This window comes from Talaromyces proteolyticus (assembly GCF_021365285.1).
Source record: "Talaromyces proteolyticus strain PMI_201 chromosome Unknown BGW36scaffold_6, whole genome shotgun sequence".
NCBI classification, from domain to species: Eukaryota; Fungi; Ascomycota; class Eurotiomycetes; order Eurotiales; family Trichocomaceae; genus Talaromyces; species Talaromyces proteolyticus.
Genome location: NW_025764282.1, coordinates 1626919 through 1652798, shown reverse-complemented (window position 1 = coordinate 1652798; position 25880 = coordinate 1626919). Strand labels below are relative to the sequence as shown.

The window sequence follows — 25880 nt, the reverse complement described above, 5'->3', positions numbered from 1 at the left end:
GATGAGAGTCATGGACGGCGATGGCCAGGTCGAAGCGATCGTTTTCGATACTAGCTTCTCGTCTTACACGGTTGTCTGACAACGATACCTATCAATCTTATAGGCTTCGGGAGCAACACAAATCTCTTTGGTGCCAACAACACCACAGGCGGGGGCAGTACATTCGGGAACACATCTGGAGGCTTTGGCTCTGGCTCTGGCGGAGGTATGTGCCTTGGCTCGCTTTCGATCGCCACCTCTCATGTTGTTTCGCGCGGATGAACCTCATCGATTGCTTTACCATCGGCAATTTCTGATATTAGTCTTGACGACGAGGCGGTCATGGAGTTGTTTGGATTTCATTTATAATTGTTTTTTCTGTTCTTGTTATGATTTAAAGAGTATTTTTAGTGAGAGAATATCGCTAACTTCCTAATCTCTAGGGTTTGGCTCTACAAACACTCAATCCAACTCTCTTTTCGGAGCAAATAAACCTGCTGGCTTTGGTGCTACAACGTCTAGCGGTGGTCTATTCGGAAGTAATACAGCAACTTCGGGTGGTTTTGGAAGCGGAGGTGGAGGCTTCGGCTCCTCTGGAACAACTGGTGGATTCGGCAGTACTACAAACACAGGAACCAGTGCTTTTGGGCAGAACAAACCTAGTGCGTTTGGGGCCACGGCAAACACTACTGGTACAGGTACTTTCGGGAGCGGAGGCGGTTTCGGCTCCAACACAGGCACTGGTTTCGGGGCTAGCACTGGGACTGCCTTCAGTGGCCAGATTCCACCATCAGATGGAACAGCTGGCACTCCTTTCAACCCTGTGACTGAGAAAGATCCTACCAGCAATACGAACAACGTCTACCAGAGCATTTCCTACATGCAGCCCTATCAACGTTATTCTTTTGAAGAACTACGCTTAGCAGACTATCAAAGTGGACGCCGATACGCAAACGCAAGCGGACAAGCAGGCGCATTTGGCTCCTCAGCTTTTGGGACAGGCTTTAATACACAGAATACAGGATTCGGGTCTGGCGGTGGTTTTGGAGCTACTACAAGTGCACCGTCTGGTTTCGGTGGGCAAGCCCAAACTCAAACCGCTGGAGGATTTGGATCCAGTACAACACCCTCCACTTCATTATTTGGAGCAGCAAAGCCGGCGAATTCTCTATTCGGAAGTACTGCCAACAACACAACTCAATCTACTCTTTTCGGCGGAAACACAGCGACATCGGGCACCTTTGGACAAACTGCTAATACTAGCGGTGGATTTGGAACCGGTGGTTCTCTCTTCGGAAACAATCAACAGACTCAACAACAGCAACAAAATAAGAGCCTATTCGGTGGCAATACCACTGGCACTGGCTTTGGAGGTGGTGGATTTGGATCTACCAGTGCCACGACTGCCAGTAATCCATTCGGTGGCACTTCTACTGCCTCTGGCTTTGGATCCCAACAACAGACTGGCGCTGGCACTGGCGCTGGCACTGGCACCTCAGCTTTCGGCGGCTTTGGCGCTCAAACCCAGAATCAGAATCAGGCTAAGCCAGGTGGGCTCTTTAGCGGTGGACTCGCAACTGGAAATCAACCACAACAAACGTCAACGGGCTTGTTCGGCAATACAAACCCTGGGTCATCACTTTTTGGGCTAAATAACCAACCGCAGCAAGGCACCACATCACTTTTCGGAAACCAAAACCAACAGTCGACTGGCACTGGGCTATTCGGTGGAACTCAGCAGCAGGAACAAAAGCCTGGTGGGTTGTTCGGAAGTCAGAATACCGGTACTGCAACCAATACTGGCTCCACCTTTGGTGGCTTTGGAGGTGCTCAAAACACCCAAACTGGTGGCACCACGAGCTTGTTTGGCAACAACCAGGCACAGCAACAGCAACAACAGAAGCCTGGTGGGCTGTTCGGAGGAAGTGGTGGAGGTTCACTCTTCGGACAGACTAATACAGCTCAGAACACCGGCTCATTATTCGGAGGCCAGTCCCAACAACAGCCATCAACTGGTTTTGGCACAGGAAGTATGTTTTCTTCCAGTCAACAGAATCAACAACAGCCAGCACAGCAACAGCCAGCTCCCGGCAGTTTCCAAGCGTCTCTCCTCGATGGTAATCCTTACGGCAACCAATCTATCTTTTCCGGTCTCCCCGTGCCAAATGCACCCAGTCCGGGCCCTTTGGCAACTCCTCTATCAGCTAGCATGAAGCAAAAGCAACGCACCCCTCTTCCGATTTACAAAATTACGCCAAATGCTGCTAATCGTCTCATCACGCCGCCACGCCGCCAAGGCTACGGGTTTTCTTACTCCACATACGGATCACCATCAAGTGCATCCAGTGTTTCTAGTCTCACAGGAAGCCTTCTCGGCAATGGCAGTGTCCGTGGAGGTAATGTTAATGGCAGTTTGGGACGTAGTTTCGGCAAGAGCTTTTCTACAAGCAACCTTCGGAAGTCTTTTGATCCTGATGCCGACAGTGTCTTGACCCCAGGTGCCCTCACTGGCTCGACTTCTCGCTATTCTAGTGGGAGCCTTAAGCGGTTGACAATTGATCGTAGCTTGAGAAACGATCTATTTCAGCGACCGACTAGTTCTACTCCTCCAATCACCAACGGAGATCAAGGTTCCCAGTCTACTGATAAACACAAAAAGCGTGTCAGTTTTAGTGCCCCGGCAGATGGAGCCGTCGTACGTACTGAAACAGAAATCTCTGAGCCTACCGCAGAAGAGATTGGCTTTCTAAAGTCAATTCGTAAGAGCGAAACACCAAACGGCGCGAGTAGTTCAGCGGCACAAAAAACTTCCACCCGGCCCGAAATGGAGCAAGTACGCGGTAATGAACTTGCTGTTGTTCCCGAACACGCTGGCTTGACTGCAAATGGTGCTTTATCATCTGCACCAACAGTTGACCCTAAGCCAGGCGAATACTGGATGAAACCATCACGCGCTGAACTGAGCAAAATGAGCCGTGAGCAGCTGAAGCATGTTGAAGGTTTCACTGTTGGTCGTCAAGGGTGTGGTCAAGTTACTTTTGACAGGCCTGTTGATCTGAACACAGTCGATCTCGACAGTCTGTTTGGCATAATTGTGCAGATTGGAGTGCGATCAATCACTGTCTATCCTGACGACCGCTCCAAGCCTCCTCTGGGCAAAGGCCTGAATGTACCTTCTACTTTGCGCATCGAAAATTCCTGGCCGCGTGGACGTGATCAGAAGTCGCCGTCTTCCCCGACTACTGGCCCACTACTTGAGAAGCATATTCAGCGTCTTCGCAGAATTACTAATACCGAATTCGTGAGATATGAGAAGGATACCGGGATATGGGTCTTCCGTGTTCCTCATTTCACCACATATGGGCTTGATTATGATGATGACGAAGAAGGTGAGAGTTTCAACCAAAGCACGTTGAGTGCTGGTCCTGACACCCCGACTCCGAAGGCTCGATCTCCAGCAGCTCGTGGCTCCACAGAAAACACCTTTAATTCCGAAATGAACTCGACATTTTCACTCGACGAATCATTTGTTGGGTCTGTGGCAGGGGTTGAGGACGATACTTTTGATTTCAAGAAACGTAAGATGGTACCAGGAGCTTTCGGTGATCAGATGTTTCAAGCCGAGGAGGAGGGTGCGAACTCGGGGGAAGAAGATGGCGAAGGGTCTTTTTTAGAGGATGGCTCCACGGGTTCAGTTGTTGAACGTGATGCTGAAGATGATATTACTGAAAGCATTGGCTCAGTAACTGGGTCTATTGAGGATGAAGATATGGTGATGGCGGGCACCTTTCCGATACCTCATCAAACCGTGGAGCATGAAGATACTACCCGTACCGGTTTTTCAATCAACGATTTCGGCTCGGACTCCTTGCGATTAGGAACCCCATCAAAGCCTCGTCTTGATTTAAGTGGAGATTGGGCTCAGCAATTACAGCGGACCATCAGTCCTCGAAAGCAGGATCGCGAAACTTTACGAGTTAGGCAAGCCGAGGCCTACGTGGACAAAAACCAACAAATTGATGGCATACAACATCCGAAAGAAGCCATGGCCAGCCCATCCAAGGGCTTCACATCGAGTATTGACATGATGCAATCTCTGTTCTCGCAACCCAACAAAAATATCAAATCGCCTGGAAAGAAGCAAAAAGAGCAGTTGAAAGCTTTTGAGGTTTGTTCCCCTTCGACCTATTTTTTTCCGGCACAATGTAATTAGGAACGTGAGCCATATGCTCTCGTTCGCCTCCTAGTTAGCTGATCGAATTGAAATAAAATTGAGACTGAAGCTAAATTTATCTGTTTCCATTTATAGTTGCCACATTCGAAGACACCCAAGACATTCGCTAGCAGTTCTAACGAGTTGTCTGCGAACGATGATGCTTTTCATCACACCCACAAGCCTCGATGGGGACCAAGAGATTCTCTAGTCACGATCAACGAGGATTCCGGCAATTTGCCTTCGGTCTCGAATGGATTCTGGTCTACAGGCGTGTCCTTGGATGGAGTCCGAGTTTTTTCATTTCGGGAAACGCCGAAGGTTTGTTCATATGAATTCCCATTTATCTGCTTTACTAAAATTTGGAATAGTCCATCGATATTCTAGAAGCTCAACGCCGTCAATCTTCTATCCGGTTGATCGATGGTATTCCGTTTGCTCGCAATGACAAATCCGATATTCAGTCATTTATTCAATCGTCGACTGGGTCTTCTTCTCAGGCTAGACATGAGCGGTTTATTTGGCAGCTCACGAGTATCCTTTTCAATGACGATATCGAAGATGATATATCTGCGGGTGTCCCACCACAGCTTCGGAAGAAATTTCTTCACCGTATTAAAAAAGATCGTCTCAGTCGTGTTTGGGAAAATTTAGTTCGAGAGAAATACGGCCAAGACCTAGACAGTATTGAAATCCCTGAAGAACGCGCGTTTGCATTTCTCACTTTTCACCGGATTGAAGATGCCTGCAATGCCCTTGTAGAAAGTGGAAATCTGCATCTGGCGACAATGCTGGCGCAAATTGGCAGGGACAAAACTAGCCGCATTGATATGCAAAAACAGGTTGAGTCTTGGCGTCAGCATAATGTTTACTCTGAGATCAACGAGCCTATCCGTGCGTTGTACGAACTCCTTGCAGGTAACACTCATCGTTCTGTGGGTCGTCCTTCAGGAGCGCCGGAAGACCGAGCTTCTACTTTTACCTTTTCAGAACGGTTTGAGCTGGATTGGATCCAAGCCTTTGGTCTACGACTGTGGTACGGCATTGCAGAGGATGAGCCCATTGAAGCTGCTGTATCACTGTTCTTGCATGATCTAGCTACTGGTGAAGAACCAGCTTATCCGATTCCAGCACACTTCGAAGCCGAGTATGGAAATGTACGCCACAGTTCCTTGAGTTCAAATCAAGAATCCCCTCTCTGGGTTTTGTTGAAAGTTTACGCGGCCGCCGTTGGTGGCCCTGCCGTTGCTGAGTTGAAGATAAATCTGCCGGAAGCTGTGCTGCCTGAGGCGGTATCTGGCAATAAATTAACGTCACGCCTTTCTTTCCAGCTGCACCAGGTGGTTACTTCGCTTGTCGGAATGAATGATCACATTATCCTGAACAAAAGTCGTGCTGATCAATTGACTTGGAGCTACGCATGGGAACTGATTGCTTCTGGTGCAATGGAACCGGCTCTCTTCGTTTTGCTTCACCTTTCCCGCGCAACAGACCGAGAACATGGCCTTAAGGAAACCCTTGGCCAATTCGCGGCCACTTTACCAAGACCTACTATGGCTGATGGTAAAGCAGATGCTGGGTGGACATATCTTGTAGATGATCTCAAAATACCTGAGTCGTGGGTTTGGGTTGCAAAGGCTCTCTTTTCCAGGTACAGCGGCGACTATGCTAATGAGGTGGGCTATCTCATACGAGCCAAGAATTGGAATGAGGCGCACACTACTTTCTGTCGTATAGTGGGACCACGAACCGTCATTGAACGAGATTGGAATATCCTTCGACAGCTACTTAATGGTTTTGGAGACTCACCGGAACGAAAGGTGCGTGGATGGAGCGGTGGTGGCGCTGTGTATGAAGACTTCTTGCGCCTCGTGACTGCCCAAAGCCATCGTGAACAGGGCGTCCTGAAGCGTTTGATTGGGTCTCTAGTCATCATGGGGGATAAAATTAAAAAAACGCCTGGTGCTGAGGTACTGGAAGAACGTGTTGCTTTCATGGAGATGAGTCGGATTGTAGCGGGTTGGTGTGCACGAGAGGATGATGTACGTTCAATCTTGAATCTGACCTTGACTAAAGTACATGGCTAACTGGAGAATTTTAGGGTGTCGATTTATCTGCTGTTCTCAAACTGCCTCTTACTGGGGATGCAAGAGTTATGCATACTGCTGAAATTAGTCGTCGATACTACAGCATGGTGATGGCTAGTGCTAATTAAGCATGGTAGTGTACTTCTCTGGATACCACTCTCCGTTCTCGATTGATTAGCAACGATAGACTGCCAGTGCAAGGACATCCCGAGCATTTCACTACTGAATTTCGTGTACTTTAGCTGAAAATTCTATTTCTGTAATAAACCTCGTTTGATAATCCACATCGAGAAGTAATGACTGCAAAGCATCAACAGATAATTTCAATTCAGGACTTGCATCCATCACTTTATATAGGTAAAATCCAAGCCATCTCGGTATTCAATAATCATGGCCACCAAAATTTCCCGGAAACTTCAGGACACCAGCTCTGCGGAGGGTATTTACATCCTGCCGACTTCACTAATGGTGCTGTGGGCAGAGCGTCAACAGCGATTCAGGACTGCAGAGGCCACGCTAATAGTTTTACGACCGCCACCGACCTTTGTTTTTAAAACAATTCCCGGTGCTTCAAAGAATCATTCCTAGGAATTGTTAATTAAGAGCAAAATAGAAGACATTTTCGGCCGTTGGGAACTTATGTTCGTGGTGTATCCTGAACAAATTGTGGAAATCGTTAGTTGCGGCGTTAGGAATAGCCTCATCGGGTAGCACACAGTGTAGCGTGCAGCTATTTTAGGGGGAAGGGGAGGGGAAGAGTCAGTCATTGAGTAAAGACTGCGCAATTCACACGCAGAATATGGGGTTCCCAAATCCATTGAAATCATTATCATGCTGCTGCAGAAGGATGTTTTGATGTTGATTACTTATTCTGGGCTGATTGACGTTTGGCAATCTTGTGCTTATGACTGGATCGCCCACGTTATATCCTGGTATTTATAGATTGAATGAATTTGAAGTTGGATTATGTTTTCTGTAAGTGTGGTGATCGTCCAATACCAACAGTCCTGCAACAATAACAAAGGTGTTCACCAACAGACCCCTGGGAGTATCTGCAGCCACTGGTGCAGTCGTTAACCAGTGATTCCTTGACTGGAGCTATAAACGTCTAGCACACAAATAGGGGGTTGGCGATTGATCGTAAACGAAACGAAGATCTCACTAGCCTCCCTATTGAATGAGCGCGGCTCCCAATAGTTTTCTTATTCGCATTTATCCAAGCTATCCTCTTCATCCCCTATGGCTGGGCACTGAAGTACCACGCACATCTCGCTGTTCCCCTGGTGATCCAGTTCGTCATTGGGTTTTGTCTTCTCTGCACGTCAAATAGTATAAGAACGTTACTTGCGGATATCTTTCCGGGGCAGGTAGCGACGGCATCAGCGGCTCAGAATCTCTTGAGATGCATACTCGGAGCAGTAGGCGCGGCTGTTGTGGATTTCATGCTGCATGGGATGGGAATAGGCTGGTATCTTACGTTGACGCCTCTTATTTTGGTTGCAGCCTTGAGTCTGTTATGGGCTGAGCTGAAATGGGGAATGTGTTGGAGGCAGAAGAGGTGGAAACTGCAGACTGAAATGAAGGCAGACAGCGAGACGAGGCGAAATCGGAAGCATGCAGTAGTTGAGAATTATATGCTTGAACCAACTATGCCGTAGGCTGAAATGTCTTTCATGGTTTCAGATTTGTTTGTCAGCGGCCGTGGTGAATAGAAACTTGGCACATCTATATTGGTCGGTAACACTGTAACAAAGGAAAAAGTAAAATTGCTATGACGAGACTAAAATGTACATATTCAAAGACAAAACTTGCATCACGTCTACATCCTCGCCGATGTTTTTAATAAGCGGTTCAACTTGTGTACTATACTGGTCTATTGACCTGGTGCAATCAGCTTGCCCTCGTTCCGCGTCTCTGGGGCCCAGCCTCCGGCAAAAGGCTGCTTGCCATGTTCCTGTTCATACTGCTTGATACGAGCCTCCAGCTCAGGCCGGAAGTGTCGAATCAAGCCCTGGATAGGCCATGCAAAGGCCTCACCCAAGGCACAGATGGTGTGTCCCTCAACCTGTTTGGTCAATTCTTGAAGCATGTCGATCTCACGCTCGCGAGCCTGGCCCTTCTCCATACGGGACATAATCTGCTGCGTCCACTTGCTACCCTCACGGCAAGGTGTGCATTGACCACAACTCTCATGGCGGTAGAAGTGCGACAAACGAGAGATAGCTCGAACAACATCAGTTGACTTGTCCATAACGATAACGGCCGCAGTACCGAGACCACTCTGAGAGTCCTTGAGAGCATCGAAGTCCATCAATTGATCATCGCAAATTGACTTGGGTAGAATTGGGGTAGATGAACCACCCGGGATGACAGCAAGGAGATTGTCCCATCCACCACGAACACCGCCGCAGTGGCGCTCAATCAGTTCTCGCAAAGGAATAGACATCTCTTCCTCAACAGTACAAGGATTGTTGACGTGACCAGAGATGCAGAAAAGTTTGGTTCCCTGATTGCGTTCGCGACCAAACCCAGCAAACCAGCTGGGGCCACGGCGCACGATGGTAGGCACAACAGCAACAGTTTCAACATTGGTGACTGTGCTAGGGCAGCCAAAGAGACCAACAGCAGCAGGGAAAGGGGGCTTGAGACGAGGCTTGCCAGCCTTGCCCTCGAGAGATTCAATAAGCGAGGTTTCCTCACCACAGACGTAGGCACCAGCACCACGGTGGAGGTAAACATCGAAGTCGTAGCCAGTTCCGCAAGCATTCTTACCGATCAATCCAGCCTGATAAGCTTCCTGAATACCCCGCTGAAGCACGGTGGCTTCATGGTAGAATTCACCACGAATATAGATATAAGCGGCAGTAGCGTTCATTGCACGGCCAACAACGAGACAACCCTCGATGAGCTTCTGGGGGTCCTTGCGCATAATTTCTCTATCCTTGCAGGTGCCGGGTTCACCTTCATCGGCATTGACGACTAAATAACGTGGTCGCTTGTCCTTATCCCAGTCTTTGAAGTTCATGAATGACTACACAATGAGAATATTAGCTCCTTTCTAATTTCATACCTAGGTTTTAGAGTTCTCACGTATTTAAGTCCAGATGGGAAACCAGCTCCACCGCGGCCACGAAGACCGGACGCCTTGATTTCGGAAATGAGCTATGGCTATGTTAGTTTTGCTGCTTCATCCAGCTAATTGACATCCGAACACACACCCAGTCATGACCTTTGAGGACAATGTCCTTCGTTCTGTGCCAATCACCGTATTTCATTGCAGACTTCAAGTCAGCCCCATGATGGTTGTAGAGATTGGTGAAGATACGGTCCTGGTCTGCAAGGCCGCCATATTGTCGCTTTGGGGCAGAGCCATCTTGCACGGTAGCGAACGATCGGGTCGTCTGGGCGGGAGTGGACAGACGAACAGTGGCGGAAGTGGAAGAGAGGGCGCGAGACGAAATTTGGGATAGAGAGGGGGTTGACGGAACCACCGCTCGCGACAACATCTTGAACTGGGCACTCAATGGAGCCAGAGCACGGTGTGGTGAAGAGATATCGCTGGGTGGAGGAAGTTGGACTTCGCAGTCCAGTCGGGATCCTCGCGTCGGCTCTCTTATTTCACCTAGCTCGTGATTGGCCGATTCGGATCACGTGATATCGGCGCTGAATACGGAAGGATCGGCCTGCATCATCTTGTTCTCCAATATCTTGAATATTATATATTATTCAATGGTCAAGAATCTCCGACCTACAATTGTAAAAATGACATCTGGCTAGCCCCAGATTATAGTTATGTATACGTTTCTTGTTTTCAACTGCCGCAGTACTCTATTCCCTTGGAATATACAAGAGATTTACCATCTTCATCTTCCTCTCCACCTCTACCATATGCTCTAACGGCTCATCCACTATGTTCATGATCATCTCCTGCTCTAACACCAGCCACGCCCAACGGACCCAATTGGGGGAGAGCCACCACTCGTCAACTCCTCGATTGCCTGATGGTGGCGCAACACCCACCATAGTCGATACGCTGGAAAGCGTGTCATGGGAAACATGTTCATCCATTAGCGAGTCAAAAGCAGACAGAATTGTCTCGTCATTTTCATCAGGAAGTGTCCAGGCCACATCATTCCGTGGGGTGGTGTACCTGCGAAGCAGGAAATTGCACCAGTATTGTAGCCGAGGAGACAACTGAGACGAGTTTTGTCGATGAACCGCAACAATGAAACATATAAATAAAGAATAGGCCAATAACACGAGTGGTCCATTGTTTGTGTCGTCCCGATCGCCCCCAGTTTCGTCGTTGATTACGATTGCGCGCCTAGCAAACGAGATGATTGCATCGAGACAGTCTCGACAAGGTTTCTGGATATTTGTGGGGAGAAGGTGAAATAGCCTTTCAAAGTGGAAAACCTCGCCGCTTTTGCTTTTGTCTGGAAGGAGAGAGTTTCTTGTGAGTATCCTCGCCTTGATCTGCTCTGCTGTATTCTGGTCGAAGACCTCGTTCGGCATACGTGAAAGCAGCTGATCAACAAGCCTCTCACGGTCGTTACTGTCATCTCTCTCAAGTCTGCCCCGCGAGCTCAAGATAGTCCAGTTCGCCACAAATGCAGCAGCGCGCGAGAGCTGAATCTGGCTATCTCGATACTTTTTCACGAAGCCTTGTTGCAGGGTTTTAGGCTCTCCCAGCTGACGTCCCGAAACTTCAAGCCTCTGGACATACGATAAGAGCTCAATAATAATTTGATTTAGAGCCGCAATGAGGTTCCTTGAATTTGCATATTGCTCCCAAGGAATTCGAAAGCCGCTTTCAGCTAACTCGATGCATTCTAGCTCTCGGTCATTGGCTACTATGATTGAGAGTGCATTTAGTAGATCAGCCGAGAAGACCGACAACTCCAGAGGCTGAGGAGTACCAGTGTGGTGATATGAAATGGAAAACACGTAATATTTGTCTTCCTGCTCTTTATCTCTATTACCGAAGCCTGGAAAGTGCTGTTTGTGTTCGGTCTTTACCTGGGCAAGAGGACTGCCAGGTGGAGCGCGTAAATTAACGTTGCGGTATTCAAATGGATTGTTGGGAATGCAGAAGCCATAATTCATCATCACTACATCGCAGTCAAGTAAGTAGATGTACTATGGACAATCAGAATGGCAGACTCACATTGCTCATTGTTTCGAGGACCGTAGTTATTTCCTACTTCAACGCCAGGACTGACATCTTCCATCACAGCTAACCCAAGACTATCTTTCCCAGCTTGCCATTCGACTTTGGCAAGAGGTCGATGGTTGGTTGCATCAATCATAGGCAGAAGGACGGAGACCTTGTCTTCCGAAAGCTCCTCCATGGGAATAACGCCTGCTAAGACTTTGGCTGTAAATGCTCTTGAAGAGATGATTGTCGACGCCCATAGATATAATTCCCTGAGGTTAATAGTCAATGAATAATCAGAGAATCAAGTCCTAGCAAATTTTCCAGGGAACAAAAAACATACCAGGAATAGTCAATCCCCCTCTCAAATTTCAATTCTTGTAGTAGACGATAACCTTTCTCATATCTCGCTTTCCAGATCTGCATCCTGTGTTCTCGCGCCGCCGCAAGACTAGTCAAATTCAGCCATGCAAGATCCTCACCCGAATAGAACAACGGTGTCGTCAATTCATCTGGGCGTGGCAATGAGTGTATATATGGATACCAAAAACTATTGTGACCTTTGAGATACTGCCCCATCAAGAAGAACGCCGTCGTTTCTTCCGATCCAATGCTAGTAATGAATTGTTTCGGGAACACAACACCATGGCTCGAGAATGGAGACGTCTTTTCGTCACTACCGTCCCCGCCTTTTGTTGGAATTTCATAATCAATCGCATTGAAATAGGACATTGTCAGCTCCACCGGAATTTTGATGACACATGTTTTTGACGGCATGCTGGATGTTTGGTCGGGCTTGACCTGAATGTGTACCCCGCGTTCATCATCGCGAGCGAATTGCACACGATCATCCAGCCTGCCACCCTGTTGGCTCACCCATTCATGAAGTAAGGTATGAGCTTGGAGAGTGGCTTCAGCGGTCCTGGTAAAAGAGTTAGCATGTTGGTGGTAAGAGGTGGAAAGGTCAATGATGTGAGGCTGGCATGTTTGTGTACGCACCGTTGAGACATTTTATACGGTGCTAAAAGCTAGCAACTGCCTTACAGCCAGCAGTGACAACGAAATAATATTTTGGGTAATGATTAGCCCGAACAATATTTTGAGTTCATACCACGAAGTACATAGGTTTTGAAGTAGGTGGTTGAAGTAAGCATTCTACCTTTACCCGGAAAAAATACTGGTTTTCTGAATCTTCAGTTCCACTTTTAACAGTCAATTGATACCATGAATGGACATATTTACAAATACTCATTGGATATTGCAAGGGTCAACTTAATACGAAACGCCAATTCAGGAATTGGCAGTTTAAAAATTGAAAAAGCGAGGTTTTAAAAACAGATTCATTGTAAATAAACAGCTAATGTACAGTGGTATATGAAGTTATATCGCACACAATGGCCCCAAATCTCCCCCCACAGCAAATTCCCCATTAGACCATCCAGACTCGCCGATTCCTTTGAATGCTCAACTCACCTTAAATGCATCAGACACGAACGGAAATGATGTATACACATTGGCGGTAAAAAAGAACGACAAACGAAGCTAGTTTGATGAAGACGATTTTCGCCCTGGGACTAGTATCTCAACGAGGCCATCTTCGCCATCGCTGCTGTCATTGCCGTCGTTATCGTCAAATGCATCCCTACTGTACGAACGATTGAAACCGCCATACCGACTGGGTTCAAAGAAATTCGAATAGCCGAGTGATTCGTTGATGATAGCTTCCTCCTCTTCGTCCGAGTCTCGCATCCCAGCTGAACGAAAGTCGCCGTATTCATCGTCGTCATCATCTACCTCTAATGGAACTCGCACTTTACGTCGCACTGTCTCGTTGACCTCGCCAGCTGCTTCATCCGAAGAGTTTGTCGAGGGTGATCCTGGTGGTGTGAAACCTGTATGGAAGGTCGGCGAAGGTGGGTTGTTATCGTCTTGTCCCATGGCAGAGAATTCAGCCGAAGGAGCACCAGGAGAGGCGGCAGGATCGTCTTCTAAGCCGGCGATGATGAATGGATTTGATTGCCATTGCTCGTCATTGGCATGCACGTCGGCCGTGCTCGACGAGTCACCGGCGTTCTGAGCAGCCGCATCGGCCTGCTGTTTATGAAGAGCTAATCGAGCAGCTAATTGGCGTCGTGCCCGTGATGGTACTATATTCAGAGGGGCAGGGGGTGGGGCAAGAATTGGGATAGGCTGGCTTGAAGAGCTCGACACCTATAAAAGGCCGTCACCATGTTAGCAATGTATACCAAAAGGCCAGTAAAAAACAAGTGAAGTGAAGACATAATAGAAGAGTAAAAGAATCGTGTCTTAGTTTGCAAGCTTGGTTGCTCCGGCTTGACACTTTGATCAACAAGAGCAGATATGCAGTTACGGACCAGCGGATTGGGCAGACATCAAAAAAGATGCCGGCCTATCTACCTAGTGCAGTAACACGGTCCAACGAAGATGCGACACGAAGAGTGCAGGTTGCCTCCGCACATCTAATGCGATGCACCGGAGTTTAACAAATATTATTCCCCTCAGCAACAACCCTCACAGCATCCATCCTCATCACCGTGTTCCGGACCCGCCCAACTAACATGACTACCCCAGCGAGGAAATGTTTCAAGAACGCAGAAAAATCCAAGTTGAGAGCGACAAGTCCGCCCGTCTTCACAAGTCGTCCATTTCGATATCTGTAAAAAGAGTATCACCCACATTTTCAGATCCGCTTTCTGCGGTGCTTTCTGCTGTGCCTTTGACATCCTCGTCCTCTTGGTCTTCCATCTCTTCATCTTCGTCATCGCTAGAGCTGCCAAAGCCACTTAGAAGAGAATTGCTGCCACCCAAACCAAATGCTCCGCTCGATGCACTTCCATGTGTCATTGAATCGAAATTCTCAAAGCTATATCCATTGCCTCCATTCAACCCGGCATTTGCGAGGGCATTAGAGCCAGTAAACCCTTGCGCTGTACCAACAGCATTCATAACGGCTTGACGATGTCCAGCTATATCAGGGCGAACGCCACCCAAAATGGCATTGTCACGTTCCCGAGTTTCTGACAAAGTTCGCTCTACGTAGTCGACCCAGTCATTATGTAGCACATTGTCAATGACTGTTTGTGAGAGAATCTCAGGCGGGTGTCTTTCTGTAAATTTGACAACTTCCTCAGCTATCAAAGTCAGATGGCCCATATATCCAAGTCTCATATTCTTGGTGGCCTGGGCCTCATCACTGCGTCTTTGCCCTGCCACGATTTTCTCTGTGATGCTACCACTGTCGAATAAGTCTATGGCTAGGGATCGATTGAAGCCTCGATCCATGGGCCCATTGAAGACTTGTTGAACAACATCGTACACGACATTGTGTAGGAAATTGTTCCATGGAAATCGGAAGAAAAATCCCTGAGAGTAAAGTTAGAAAATTCATTGGAATTTCTGGCAATCCGCTACTTACCAGAATAGTGGGCACGACTTTGTGTTCCACGAATTGAATCTTTAAGAAATCTCCGACTACAGGTTGCCCTGGAGCATCATATTGGATCTGAGGAGCAAATTCGTCTTCAGTGTTAGTGACACTGGAGTTGGTGGGGATGTCTTCATTTTCAGCAGGAGTTACAGATGCGGAACTCTCAGGTATTGGACCCGTATTCTGCTGAGTTTCCTGTGCCGTAGATGCAAATAACGGTGCAGGTGTATCCTCAGGATGCGGAGATAGCACTGCTGGATTCTGCCCATCGTTTTCCAATGCTATTGCGCCAACTTTCTGAGTGACGTTAGATTCGTTAGGTGAAGCAGCGTTGACTGATGGTTCAGAAGTTGAACCCTCGGTCTTAGAACTGCTCGGTGAAGGAGTGAGGGTTTCTTCTACGATGCTGTCTTCAATGTGTAGCCCTGGCGTTTCGTTTTGCACATTTTTTTCCTTATTTTCTGTATCCGTGTTTCTTGTGCCAGCATTTGAATCCTCAACTAGAACTCCAGACGACCCAACATCTTCAAATCCGTCATCTTCGCCGGCATTGGAATTTTCGGGAGCCCTAGATTGGGATTCCGTAATGGATTCTTGTCCAAATTCCCCAGCATGTTCGCTATAATCAACACCGGATTCATGGTCCTTGGGTATATCAAATGCGCCTTGGGCGAGCAGTCTTTCGCGCTCATCATCACGTTGTCGGATGTACTCCTCACTACCGACCTCGTTCAATAACCCCATGTTGCTACAATGGAGCAGCTCCGCCATCAATTCGCAAGTTTTGAAACGATCAAAACCCAAAGGCTCAATCTTAGAACCCCAAGAAGACTTGAGTTGTCCACGGTCCACTATCATAGCCTGGCCATCCACAATTGCCGAGTGCTTCGAACTGACAATCAAGGCCATGAAATCTGGAATATGGGTCGAAAATTGGCGAAGAAGAGTTCCCAGGTAGATAGGGTCATATATACTTGGAGGGGATTCTGGGCCACCGGCCGTTTCAGGGTCGTAATCGGAATTATTCTTGCGGATGACTTCAATGACGATGCCGACTCCCACGGTAAGCGAGTTTCCTCCTTGTAACATGTACTGGATAAGCTCCTCCACACACGGAGCTGAAACTAGCTGTCGAGTAAGGCTGTTGGGACCAATACAAGACTGCTCGTTTTGGGTTGCATTCGCAGAAATTGTGATGATGGCTTTGAGAAAATCGCCTGCGGAAGTTTGTACTGAAGTGGTGTGATCAGATGACAGGTATGAAAGAAGGATGGAAATAAGGTCCTCATTCTTAAGCCACTGTAAGGGTAACGTTAGCACATGAAATTGAGCATTAGAAGAGTCGCACTTACATCCACAATGCCCTGACCACCTTCAACCTTCTCTAGACTGATGATCTTCAAGAGTAAATCCATGACCATTGGATTGTCCACATGCTGAAGGATTGCAGGGACAATGCCTTTTAATGACTTGAAAAATTCCAGCATTTCTTCTGTCTTCTTGTCGAACAAGACCTCGTTGACTTTTGTGAAATAGCCCGCCTGGAGTGAGTCCAAAGGTGCCGGTCGCTTCATAAAATCCCAGAAATCTCGCAAATAGGCCTCGTTGAGCATGATTGATTCTAGAATAGACCAAGTTTCTGAGGACAAGATCTCGCATGCAATGTATGCAAACTTTGAACGTTGCTTCTCGGCCTTTTCGAGGTCTTCTGGGTCTAGAACTTCGTTCTTCTCTTTCTCTTCACTCGTCTCATTGCCATGTTCGACGGATGGCGCCGGATCGTTTCCGTCATCTTCTTCTTCCTCCTCTTCATTGATAAGTGGCGGGGCAATCACATACTCCATCAATCGTTTCAAGATATGGTCTTCGCGTAAATATTCGATGAGTTTCGTATTGTGCTGTTTGAGCTCCGAGATGAGCTCGGCCTCATCCAACAACTCCTCCAAGCTGACATCGGGCTTGTCTAGTAGCGTGTCGACTGTGGAAATGTTTGCATACCCCCCGAATCGCCAAAACATCTTGAATTATGTGACAGGTCGGAACGGGAAAGTAAAATCATGGACGTGAGGGTGCAGGGTATCTCGTGCGAGAATTCTTTATTGAATAATTTCCCCCTCTTGTAGTGTCGTGTCGTGTTAACAGATCGTAATGCGGCTATCTATGCGCGCTTTCGGACGGATGCAAAATAATCTAGCGTACGTGTCTTGTGGAGATAGTGGTACAAGATGTTTCAATGATGGTGGAAGTATTACGTCGTATTCTCTTCGTTAATCGTAGCAGGACAGAATGAGGGAAATGAAAGGTAGGATCCGAGCGACCGCGCGCTGCATAGAACAGTCAGTGGTGGTCTCATTCGTGGACAGTTGGAAGTGCCACAAGACAAAAACAGTAGCGATAGGAAAACTGTATTTGCTGACTACTTTTTTGCAATATCAAGGTAAAAAGTGTAAGCGAGGGGGTTCGTACCGTCGGACGTCAAGAGAGCGACGATGAAGGATTAGAGTACACGACTAGGGATGTCGGGAAAGAATCAGACGCAGGCCCGCTCGAGTAGCATTTATCGTCGCCTTTGATGGTGTTGTGTGACGAAGCCAACAGATCTAGATTAGACAACGAGAATGTAAGTATAATATAGGTAGTTCTGAAGGATGATGATGGGTTGAAGATAGGCGTGTGGTGGTCGTATGGGCGGGGGGGAAGTACCGAGTGAGCAGCGGTTGACGAGGAGGGATCACAATTAGGAATATCGGATCACGCAAGACGAGGGCTGCCAGACACCAAACAGAGGCCGATGGATGAATGCGATCGGCGGCGGGGTAAGATAAAAACAAAGAGGAAAGACTTGGATATAACCGACCTCTGGTGGCTGGCAGAGATTATTTGCCTGTTGTGACTTGTGGAGGGAGACAATAATATTCAGCAGCAGTCGCATTCATTAACAACGAAGAACTAGCGGCAGGAGCGACGGTAGCGTGTTAAGCGGGTTCTGGAAGGGCCTGCTGGCTCTTATTATTATTACTATTACAGTTTACTGCCTGTTATTTGGCTTGCATGCATTTTCTATCTATCAAGCATATTATTATATCCAATAATTACCATCAAATGCTCACCCCATATACCATCGATACCGAGCATGAGACTGAGGACAGGCGGCGGCTTGCGCATACGGCGGATACAGTCATTATTCATCAGGCTGATGCCCAATATGGATACTAACTAATAGGCTCGGAGATCCGGTCCCGAGCGACGCAGGGTTATTGTCGTACTGGAGTTGGTCACATGGCGACTCAATGAAACAATCGTAATAATGCCCGGCTCAATAATTGGCGGTAGATCCAGGTTTGCTTTCGTTCACTGAAATGATCATTGAGGCCAATCAGGTGGCCCGAGAGCCTGAGGCCCTAAACAGGCACTAGCCACTAACTGTGCTTAGCCGCAGTCTGACGTCGGTACAGCACGAGGAGCAGAGGACCACAGGTTAGCTGCCTGGTCTTCTGTGCACTGTACACTGCACACGTCCTAGAGACATCCGTCTTAACAGCCTTGGTTCCTTAGCATCACCTAGCCCAGGGAAGCTGCAGCGCTTGGTCAACCTACCAAAGGCTATACGTCAGCTGACTGCACGACTGTACCCCTCCCAGCGACGTGGCGATCCAGCGATAACAACCAGTGTCACTACCGCTAACGAAACATCCCAAACATCCCACGGCTGGAGTCGCCTCGAGGGCGACCTCTTAGTCGGACATTATGAACCGAATATTTGGCTCAAAGAATACGGCTCCCAAGCCAACCCTTGATTCAGCTATCTCAAATGTTGGTCCTTCTTTTCTTCATCATCAAAGCTTCCTCGCCAACCCCGCGCGCATCAGCATAGCTAACGGCTATCTTTCTGACAGGTTGATAATCGGGTGTCAAGCATCGATGTCAAGCTCGCAGCCCTAAACTCAGAGCTGTCCACATACCAATCGCGGCTGGCGAAAATGCGCGATGGACCTGGCAAGAACGCGCTGCGGCAAAAAGCCCTCAAGGTGTTGCAGAGGAGGAAGCAATACGAGGCGCAACGCGATCAACTGTCGCAACAGTCGTGGAATATGGAGCAGGCCAACATGATGCAGGATAACCTCAAGAACGTGATGACGACTGTGGATGCGATGAAAACGACGACAAAGACGCTCAAGAAACAGTACGGCAAGATCGACATTGACAAGATCGAGCGGATGCAGGATGAGATGGCTGATCTGATGGAGATGGGGAATGAAATTAACGAAAGTATCTCGCGTGCCTATGATATCCCCGAAGACGTGGATGAGGCTGAACTGGACGCCGAGTTGGAGGCTCTAGGGGAGGAGACTATGTTTGAGAGTCAACTTGGCGAGGAGGCGATGCCGAGCTTCATGCAGGATGAGGTCGCGCCACCAACGTTTATTGATGAGCCTCCTGAGCAAGGCAAGGTCAAAGAAGCTGCTGGCGGGGTAGGCTAACATAAGTTTTTTTTACAAGAATGCCGTAGTACCTCGTTCATTGATACCTTGATTTTAACTAAACAACAAACGACTTTCGATTCTTCTATCATCAATAGCATTGATTCATCTAGATACATTTCCTCCTGTGTGGACTTTATTTCATATCCTAGAAGCGATGTCTATGCCAGGCCCAGTCCAACCAATACCAACAATGCGATGTTCATAACAGTGATGACCAGCCACACGAGAAATGCCAGCACAGAGACAGGCCAGCTGTTCCGCATCTTGACGACTTCAGACTGGGGAGTCTGTTCAGTCTCATCAGCTTGGGTCCTGGACTGCCCGACGGTCATAAATTTATTGCGGCAAGTAAAATAGACGAGCGGCGCGGTTACGAATGGAAGGATGACACTCAAAACGACTTGAGACGCTGTCAAAGCTGTGTTCAGCCCTTCTCTCCCAATAGCAGCAGCAATGATCACGCTGGGAACAATACTGATTGAACGAGTCAGCAGTCGACGAATCCATGGCCGACATGTCCATTTGATCATGCCCTCACTGATCATCTGTCCCGCGATGGTACAAACAATCCCTGCAGACAGGCCCGAAAGGAGCAAAGCCAGGCCAAATATAGTCCCTGCCGCAGGTGCGATAGACTGTGACAACAGTTGATAGATGCCAAACAGGTCGGCATTGGCGGCTCCGGGTGTTCCGTAAAGCGCTGCTGCAGCCACAATGAGGATAGCACTATTGACAAAGAGGGCGAACGTGAAAAGTGACAGTGTAAGTTCCACAATCGAATACTTCATGCAACTGCGTATGGCCTGAATCGAGGGTCGATATGGTGTGTCCTCGTCACCGGCTGCGGGATCTACATGGGCTTTTCCAGCATCATATTCTCTGAGCCGAGGTTGGACGGTACCACTTCCCAAAAATAAAGAGTGAGGCATAACTGTCGCTCCTAGAATGCCGCAACTTTGGTAGATGCTATTACAACAATGAGCCACCGTTGAATATCCCTTTGTATGATAGTTGTGTATTGCTTGTACTCACCCTGACCCTTGTACGACGGCTGCAGACGGAAGGTAGCCTCGAAAAACCATGCCAACAGATTGCTCCTTGATCAGGGAAAGCTGGATACAAAAGCAGATCACGACCCCAATCACGAGAAACATCACGAAGAACTCAAAAGCCCGAAGGCCCCACATCGCTCCATGAGGTCGGTAGAATATCAGAAGAATTAGCACATCGACCAGGGAAATAACGCACCCAGCCACTAGAGGGACCTTTAACAAGAGATTCAGTGAAATGGCCGAACCAATCACCTAAGAAAGGTTAGTAATGCACTAAGTAGGCTCACACGAGAAATGATCACGAAGTACCTCTGCAATATCAGTAGCGACAATAGCAGACTCGGCTAGTATATAGAGAGCCATGTTCATCCATTTCGGAAGATGTTCTCTGCAGTTTTCGGCAAGACTAAGGCCCGTCACTGTGCCTAGCTTAATACACAGGGACTGTAGAAAAACGGCGAAGAGATTGGACATCAGGACCACGAAGAGAAGAGCATATCTGCTCTCTGCACCAGCTGCAGCATCGGTGGCGTAATTACCAGGGTCTATGTAGGCGACGGCAATCAGGAAGCCTGGTCCAATAAAGGAAGCAAATTTGATGAGGGGGCGAAGGAAGCGAGGAATTGAGAATTCAAACGTCAAGACTTTGGCCTGACGATGCGACTGGTTAACCACAGGGGCAGTCACATTGAATTCGTCCCCCTTCCCGCCCTGGATCGGGGGTGCAGTGTCTTCGCGGGGTGGTGTCATCTCTAGCTGGGTCGGTCTGTCTTGACAGTCTGAGTTTTGGAGCGTATGGTCTCTTTGCTCCCGTCGATTAGTGATGCCATTGAGGTCCTGCCTTGTGGTCTCTTCGGCACTCAGCGACGGCGGGCTTTGGTTCCATCCGGGATTGTCGAGGATGTCGTCTGTTCTAGATGTCTGATTCATGGTATTCCGATATAGCACAGCACACGGCGTAGATAATTAAGTAGAACGAAGCTTGGGCGCGTGCTTACAGGTCTGCAGAGTGGTTATATAGTTGTTGAACGAGATACCACAGGGCCTAGGCGACAATTTGCATGAGTGGCCAGCTTTAAGTTTGCGGGCAAATCCCCCGCCCGAATCCACCCGCAAGTCACGATGAGACATTACCGGGCCGGTATACACCGCCATTGTTGTTTACAGAGACAGTCGTCATCGTGAGGACCTTGGTACCCCTCTTTTCTAATCGGCTGCGTTGCGAATATGCCGGACACTCAGATTCCGGAAGCGTCCAGGAATCTTCAGTGCCGTCGATGGCCAATCGTGAGCGACAAGGCATGTATGATTACAGCGCGCAGGAAACAAGGGAATTTATGGTGTCGGTGCATATCGATATTTAAATCGCCAAAATTTAACACTCGACGAGCTTGTGACATTCTCAGGTCCATTGTGTTGTCAGATACATGTCGTTGTCAGTGACATCCGCAGCACTGTTGAAGAATTTCCGAATCAATAATCTTATTGATGCCGAGATCCATATCTCATGTGACTTCGTGACGCGTCTATCGTCTTATTCCTGGCCAAGGGCAGATTATTAGGTTGGTTAGGCATCTCAGCATTGCATGCTCAGCACCTGATTACTGGATGCAGCAATCTGCAGCTGTCTTGCCTTGGAACAGCAACATGATCTCTCATCACTTGCGAATAGAATAATACGTATCTTAATTGGTCAATTGGTGTCCAACCAAGCCACTGACCAGGATTACAGAGAGTTGCATATCGATGATCCCAATAGCTCAGTCAAGTCTCTGAGCAACAGCAAAAAAAATAATAATGATGATGTTATTATTATTTCTGCTTCGCTGTTTGTTTAATTGTTATGATTGTGGGTAAGCCAAGGGTTATTAATCAATAACAGCAATATTAAATAATCGTGGTATTATAGATGGAGCATGCACTTCACTGTTGATGTTGACTCCTGTCCTGACCTGGACAACCATAATACAGATGCAATAAATGGAGCAGCATTTCTGAAAGACAAGACAATGAAGCATCAGAGCTGCCGAATCACTGGCGCCAGGAGCAGTGGACAAGCGTAGGAATAATAATTAAGATTTAGATGAGGTGGTAGTCTAATAAATAGAAATACTCCGTAGAAGCCGTTGTTATCGGCTTTTTATCGATACGATGTGCAGCCCGGTTGCCCCCAACAACTCCTCCCCACCTCTGTTTACGCGCATGGGGCCGGACGTTTCAACTGGCCACTCGCAGCTGCTGGGCGCCAACCGGAGCTCGTCTACGCTTTATTATTATTATTGCTATGCCTGCCTGCAAAGACCGTGAATAATAATAATAATAATAATAGTGGGCTATAATAACTTTGACGTCTCTAGTCACTGGCCAGCTCCGCTGCGGCCTTTGGTTATCCTTCTTCATTGCTTCCATTCTTGTTTCCTTCTCGCCGGTGATGGTCTTTTCTCTTCCAGCCTCTTTTCTTTCTTGATTGCTTCTTATTTTCGCTTCTCTTCGTTTGATTCCTTTCTCGAGCTCGTGTGAGCTCTTGCTGTGTCTTTTGCTTTTGTGTCGTGATTTGATTCTTCGTCAAGGGACTTGATTGTTTGTGCAGCCACGAGCAACGATCAGAAGTATGAATCCTACCCCCTAGAGAAACATATATCTGACTAGTATCGTGCAGCTTGATCTTTCTAGTGACGCGTCATGGCTCTGTACACCCAATCCCCAGCCATCTTTGACGATGCCAATCGGCCGGCATCTTCGAAACCATCAATGCTACGCGCAATTCTACCATCGAGAGGACATAAGAGATCCCCATCCGCTGGGGATGCTCTCCTGGCACGTTCCAAACCAGTGACAGCAGATCCTTTTTCTGGATTTCTGCCGGCAGACCATCCGCATGCTCAACCATTGGGGGAAAGAGCACATAATCGGGATGCCGCAGGTGGCTCTCGTCCTCAACGCAAAGGGGAATGGTTGCACCAGAAGACGAAGAGCTCGGTTTCCCTCAAGGGTCTGATCGGGGACCGCGAGAAGAAGGACCACCATTCGACCGATGAAGGGAGCTTGGGAAGGACGATGAAAAAGGTCAAGTCTTCAACTAGCTTGTCAGCTCTCTTGAAGAGATCTCAACGTGGGCGAAAGGGGGAAATAGTGAGTGAACCAAAGAATAAAGAGAATCAGCGACCGAAATCTGAGGTTACCACTCCCATTTGGGCTCAATTTGCTACCCAGCCACTCGAGGATACACCAGGCGGCGTATCTGCGCCTGAAAATGGCCGGTCGTTGGAAGAGGAAGTGTTACTATATACGCCAAAACAATACTCACCATCCAAGCAGCGGAACTTCTACGATTACCATCAGCCTACTCTAGCTCAAAAACCACGACCAAAATCAGATTACATTTCGTCTGGTACAACGAAAATGCGGGAAATGTTGGGGCAAATCCAGCGCATGCCATCTGATAAACAAAGTAACCCAGAGAAGTATTCTCAGAACCATGTCTCTTCGGATGTTCGTTCTAGCCAGGATTCAAAAAGAAACTCTAGCCGAGTCATGGCTGCTGTTTCCGCTCTCAATGCTAAGGAAACTGAAAACCGAAAGTCTGTTGATTCCAAGCAAATTGAAAATGAATTTGAAAAGCTTTTGGTGAGCATTGATTTTGCATTTAAAAGAAAGTGTTAAATAACTAACCAATAGCTAGGATGCACGGAACATCCCTCAAAACATGCGTGACAAGATGCGAGCATTGGACACTAGCATCAAAGCCGACTTCATACAGAAAAACCGGACTGAGAGCTCTTGCCCTAATTCAGCTACATCAAGCACTTTCGATAGTGCTGGTCGCCGTGGTAGGAAGGATGCCGGTACAAATTCGTCCCATGGCCGCGATAAGAGCGCTCGTTCTCGGTCGAGGGGTCGATCGCCTTTCAGCATGTCAAGAGGCGACCTGTCTCCGTCTAAGAAACATCAGAAATCGGACAGCACTAGCTCTACCAAACGTCCAAAATCTATCGAACTTGCACGCCCTTACTCATCCATGCTGCCAGGAGCGTCCGCTTCGGTCACGTCTCTGCAAGCTGCGGCCCACACAGACACATCTGCCGACCCAGCCGATTTCATCCATTATCTGAGGGAAGTTCAAAAGCCAGAGCTGGTTGAAGTCGGCAAGCTTCACAAACTTCGATTGCTTCTTAGAAACGAAACCGTCTCTTGGGTTGATTCGTTCATTGCGGACAACGGTATGGATGAGGTTATCCAGCTTCTCTACCGTATCATGGCCGTTGAATGGAGGTATGAATAGTGTGCTCATAGTAAATGAACGTTACTGACTCTTTCTTGCAGAGAGGACCATGAGGACACCTTGCTTCATGAAACTTTACTTTGCCTGAAAGCTCTCTGCACAACCTCGCTAGCACTGCAGAGGCTGACCCTAGTTGCGAAGAATCTTTTCCCAGCGCTGCTGAGCATGCTGTTTGATGACGAAAAGAAGGGACCAAGCGAATTTACTACTCGAGGAATTATCATCAGCCTTCTTTTTACCTACCTCTCGACTGCATCCACACAGGCAATGTCGGAATGCGCATCCGAAATACTCACCTATCTGCGCGATCCTTGCCCAGAGACCCAGCAAGTTGATTTCATTGCTAATATCTATCAGCCTCGACCATACCGTGTGTGGAGTAAGGAAGTAACTAATGTAACCAAGGAAGTGTTTTGGATCTTTCTGCACCATTTGAATGTCATTCCAATTGCCTCTAGGGATGACAGTATCATAGACCAGGAACAGGACTATGTCAAGAGACATTTTCCCGTACCGCGCCCCCCGGTTCCTGCGGCGCCTTATGTTGGTGGGGTGGAATGGGATGCCACCAACTACCTCGCCGCACATCTTGATCTGATGAACGGTCTTATTGCATGTCAACCTACTCGGGAGCAGCGAAACACTCTGCGCGAAGAGTTGCGCGCTTCAGGCTTTGAAAAAGTCATGGGCGGCAGCATGCGAACCTGCAAGGAAAAGTTCTATGGCGCCGTACACGACTGCTTGAAAACGTGGGTCTCCGCTGCTCGCGAGGATGGCTGGGATTATCGCTTTGTTCGTGAAGGCCCTGAGCCTGGTTCTCCTGCCAAGTCTCCGACCAAAAGTCCACAAAAGAAGAGAGTCGAGGAACCTCCAAAAATCGCACTTGCCATAGACTTGGAAAAAAAGGCTCCTGCAAAGGAGGCTGATCTAGATGGATGGATCTAGAGCCCGGTGATATCACTAACGAATTTTCTTTCTTTCTTTGTGTTTTTATTTCTCATTACAATTGGCGTTGGAGGAATGGCGTTACAGGCTTGAAGCTCATCCATATGCATACGCTGCCACAGCCTGACTTGACTGCTTGTGTGGTGGTATTCACGAATGATTTGATTAGGGTTTGATTTGCGTAATTGTCTTCCTGTTTGCAGGACTGAATAACAGCATGACCACATAATGGAGT

At 48.0% G+C, this 25880-nt stretch overlaps 8 protein-coding genes across 8 annotated transcripts; 3 read left to right on the top strand and 5 right to left on the bottom strand.

Moving 5' to 3' along the window:
- The first annotated feature begins 417 nt into the window (after positions 1-417).
- Positions 418-6491, top strand: BGW36DRAFT_171892 (nuclear protein 96-domain-containing protein). Its single transcript, XM_046209657.1, has 4 exons — positions 418-4147; positions 4289-4513; positions 4564-6234; positions 6294-6491. The coding sequence occupies exons 1-4, from the start codon at positions 860-862 to the stop codon at positions 6405-6407; spliced, it is 5298 nt and encodes a 1765-aa protein (XP_046072355.1). The 5' UTR covers positions 418-859; the 3' UTR covers positions 6408-6491.
- A 1661-nt stretch (positions 6492-8152) lies between these two features.
- BGW36DRAFT_296458 (putative NADH-ubiquinone oxidoreductase, subunit F) lies at positions 8153-9785 on the bottom strand (the record flags this gene model as incomplete). The annotated part of the gene is made up of 3 exons (XM_046211271.1): positions 8153-9310; positions 9370-9441; positions 9498-9785. The coding sequence occupies 3 exons, from the start codon at positions 9783-9785 to the stop codon at positions 8153-8155; spliced, it is 1518 nt and encodes a 505-aa protein (XP_046072354.1).
- Positions 9786-9998: 213 nt separating this feature from the next.
- On the bottom strand, positions 9999-12572 carry BGW36DRAFT_320114 (SET domain protein). The gene is made up of 4 exons (XM_046212630.1): positions 12434-12572; positions 11778-12356; positions 11447-11706; positions 9999-11390 (listed from the first exon to the last, which is right to left on the bottom strand). Exons 1-4 carry the CDS (start codon positions 12442-12444, stop codon positions 10108-10110), a joined length of 2133 nt encoding a protein of 710 aa, XP_046072353.1. The 5' UTR covers positions 12445-12572; the 3' UTR covers positions 9999-10107.
- Positions 12573-12976: 404 nt separating this feature from the next.
- On the bottom strand, positions 12977-13716 carry BGW36DRAFT_359433 (uncharacterized protein; the record flags this gene model as incomplete). The annotated part of the gene is made up of 2 exons (XM_046214072.1): positions 12977-13624; positions 13663-13716. 2 exons carry the CDS (start codon positions 13714-13716, stop codon positions 12977-12979), a joined length of 702 nt encoding a protein of 233 aa, XP_046072352.1.
- Positions 13717-13729: 13 nt separating this feature from the next.
- Positions 13730-17137, bottom strand: BGW36DRAFT_171834 (SIT4 phosphatase-associated protein-domain-containing protein). Its single transcript, XM_046209656.1, has 3 exons — positions 16235-17137; positions 14871-16181; positions 13730-14818 (listed from the first exon to the last, which is right to left on the bottom strand). Exons 1-3 carry the CDS (start codon positions 16898-16900, stop codon positions 14087-14089), a joined length of 2709 nt encoding a protein of 902 aa, XP_046072351.1. The 5' UTR covers positions 16901-17137; the 3' UTR covers positions 13730-14086.
- Positions 17138-18191: 1054 nt separating this feature from the next.
- Positions 18192-19444, top strand: BGW36DRAFT_320110 (putative SNF7 family protein). Its single transcript, XM_046212629.1, has 2 exons — positions 18192-18695; positions 18779-19444. Exons 1-2 carry the CDS (start codon positions 18630-18632, stop codon positions 19361-19363), a joined length of 651 nt encoding a protein of 216 aa, XP_046072350.1. The 5' UTR covers positions 18192-18629; the 3' UTR covers positions 19364-19444.
- Positions 19444-21496, bottom strand: BGW36DRAFT_171773 (transporter protein smf2). Its single transcript, XM_046209655.1, has 3 exons — positions 20728-21496; positions 20399-20670; positions 19444-20332 (listed from the first exon to the last, which is right to left on the bottom strand). Exons 1-3 carry the CDS (start codon positions 21346-21348, stop codon positions 19525-19527), a joined length of 1701 nt encoding a protein of 566 aa, XP_046072349.1. The 5' UTR covers positions 21349-21496; the 3' UTR covers positions 19444-19524.
- A 2256-nt stretch (positions 21497-23752) lies between these two features.
- On the top strand, positions 23753-25728 carry BGW36DRAFT_171755 (armadillo-type protein). Its single transcript, XM_046209654.1, has 3 exons — positions 23753-24025; positions 24091-24690; positions 24742-25728. Exons 2-3 carry the CDS (start codon positions 24125-24127, stop codon positions 25643-25645), a joined length of 1470 nt encoding a protein of 489 aa, XP_046072348.1. The 5' UTR covers positions 23753-24025; positions 24091-24124; the 3' UTR covers positions 25646-25728.
- Positions 25729-25880: the final 152 nt, after the last annotated feature.

Bases quoted from the DNA above. Each gene is read 5' to 3' on its own strand.
- BGW36DRAFT_171892 (XM_046209657.1), top strand. From the start codon at position 860: ATGCAGCCCTATCAACGTTATTCTTTTGAAGAACTACGCTTAGCAGAC. The intron at 4,514-4,563 runs GTTTGTTCATAT...AATTTGGAATAG, and splicing joins CATTTCGGGAAACGCCGAAG to TCCATCGATATTCTAGAAGC. The intron at 6,235-6,293 runs GTACGTTCAATC...GGAGAATTTTAG, and splicing joins GGTGTGCACGAGAGGATGAT to GGTGTCGATTTATCTGCTGT.
- BGW36DRAFT_320114 (XM_046212630.1), bottom strand. The intron at 11,707-11,777 runs GTATGTTTTTTG...TATTAACCTCAG, and splicing joins AGGGGGATTGACTATTCCTG to GGAATTATATCTATGGGCGT. The intron at 11,391-11,446 runs GTGAGTCTGCCA...ACTGCGATGTAG, and splicing joins TCCTCGAAACAATGAGCAAT to TGATGATGAATTATGGCTTC.
- BGW36DRAFT_171834 (XM_046209656.1), bottom strand. From the start codon at position 16,900: ATGTTTTGGCGATTCGGGGGGTATGCAAACATTTCCACAGTCGACACG. The intron at 16,182-16,234 runs GTAAGTGCGACT...TTACCCTTACAG, and splicing joins GTGGTCAGGGCATTGTGGAT to TGGCTTAAGAATGAGGACCT. The intron at 14,819-14,870 runs GTAAGTAGCGGA...CTTTACTCTCAG, and splicing joins AAGTCGTGCCCACTATTCTG to GGATTTTTCTTCCGATTTCC.
- BGW36DRAFT_320110 (XM_046212629.1), top strand. From the start codon at position 18,630: ATGAACCGAATATTTGGCTCAAAGAATACGGCTCCCAAGCCAACCCTT. The intron at 18,696-18,778 runs GTTGGTCCTTCT...TCTTTCTGACAG, and splicing joins TTGATTCAGCTATCTCAAAT to GTTGATAATCGGGTGTCAAG.
- BGW36DRAFT_171773 (XM_046209655.1), bottom strand. From the start codon at position 21,348: ATGAATCAGACATCTAGAACAGACGACATCCTCGACAATCCCGGATGG. The intron at 20,671-20,727 runs GTACTTCGTGAT...AACCTTTCTTAG, and splicing joins TCGCTACTGATATTGCAGAG to GTGATTGGTTCGGCCATTTC. The intron at 20,333-20,398 runs GTGAGTACAAGC...TTGTTGTAATAG, and splicing joins GCCGTCGTACAAGGGTCAGG to CATCTACCAAAGTTGCGGCA.
- BGW36DRAFT_171755 (XM_046209654.1), top strand. From the start codon at position 24,125: ATGCGTGACAAGATGCGAGCATTGGACACTAGCATCAAAGCCGACTTC. The intron at 24,691-24,741 runs GTATGAATAGTG...TCTTTCTTGCAG, and splicing joins ATCATGGCCGTTGAATGGAG to AGAGGACCATGAGGACACCT.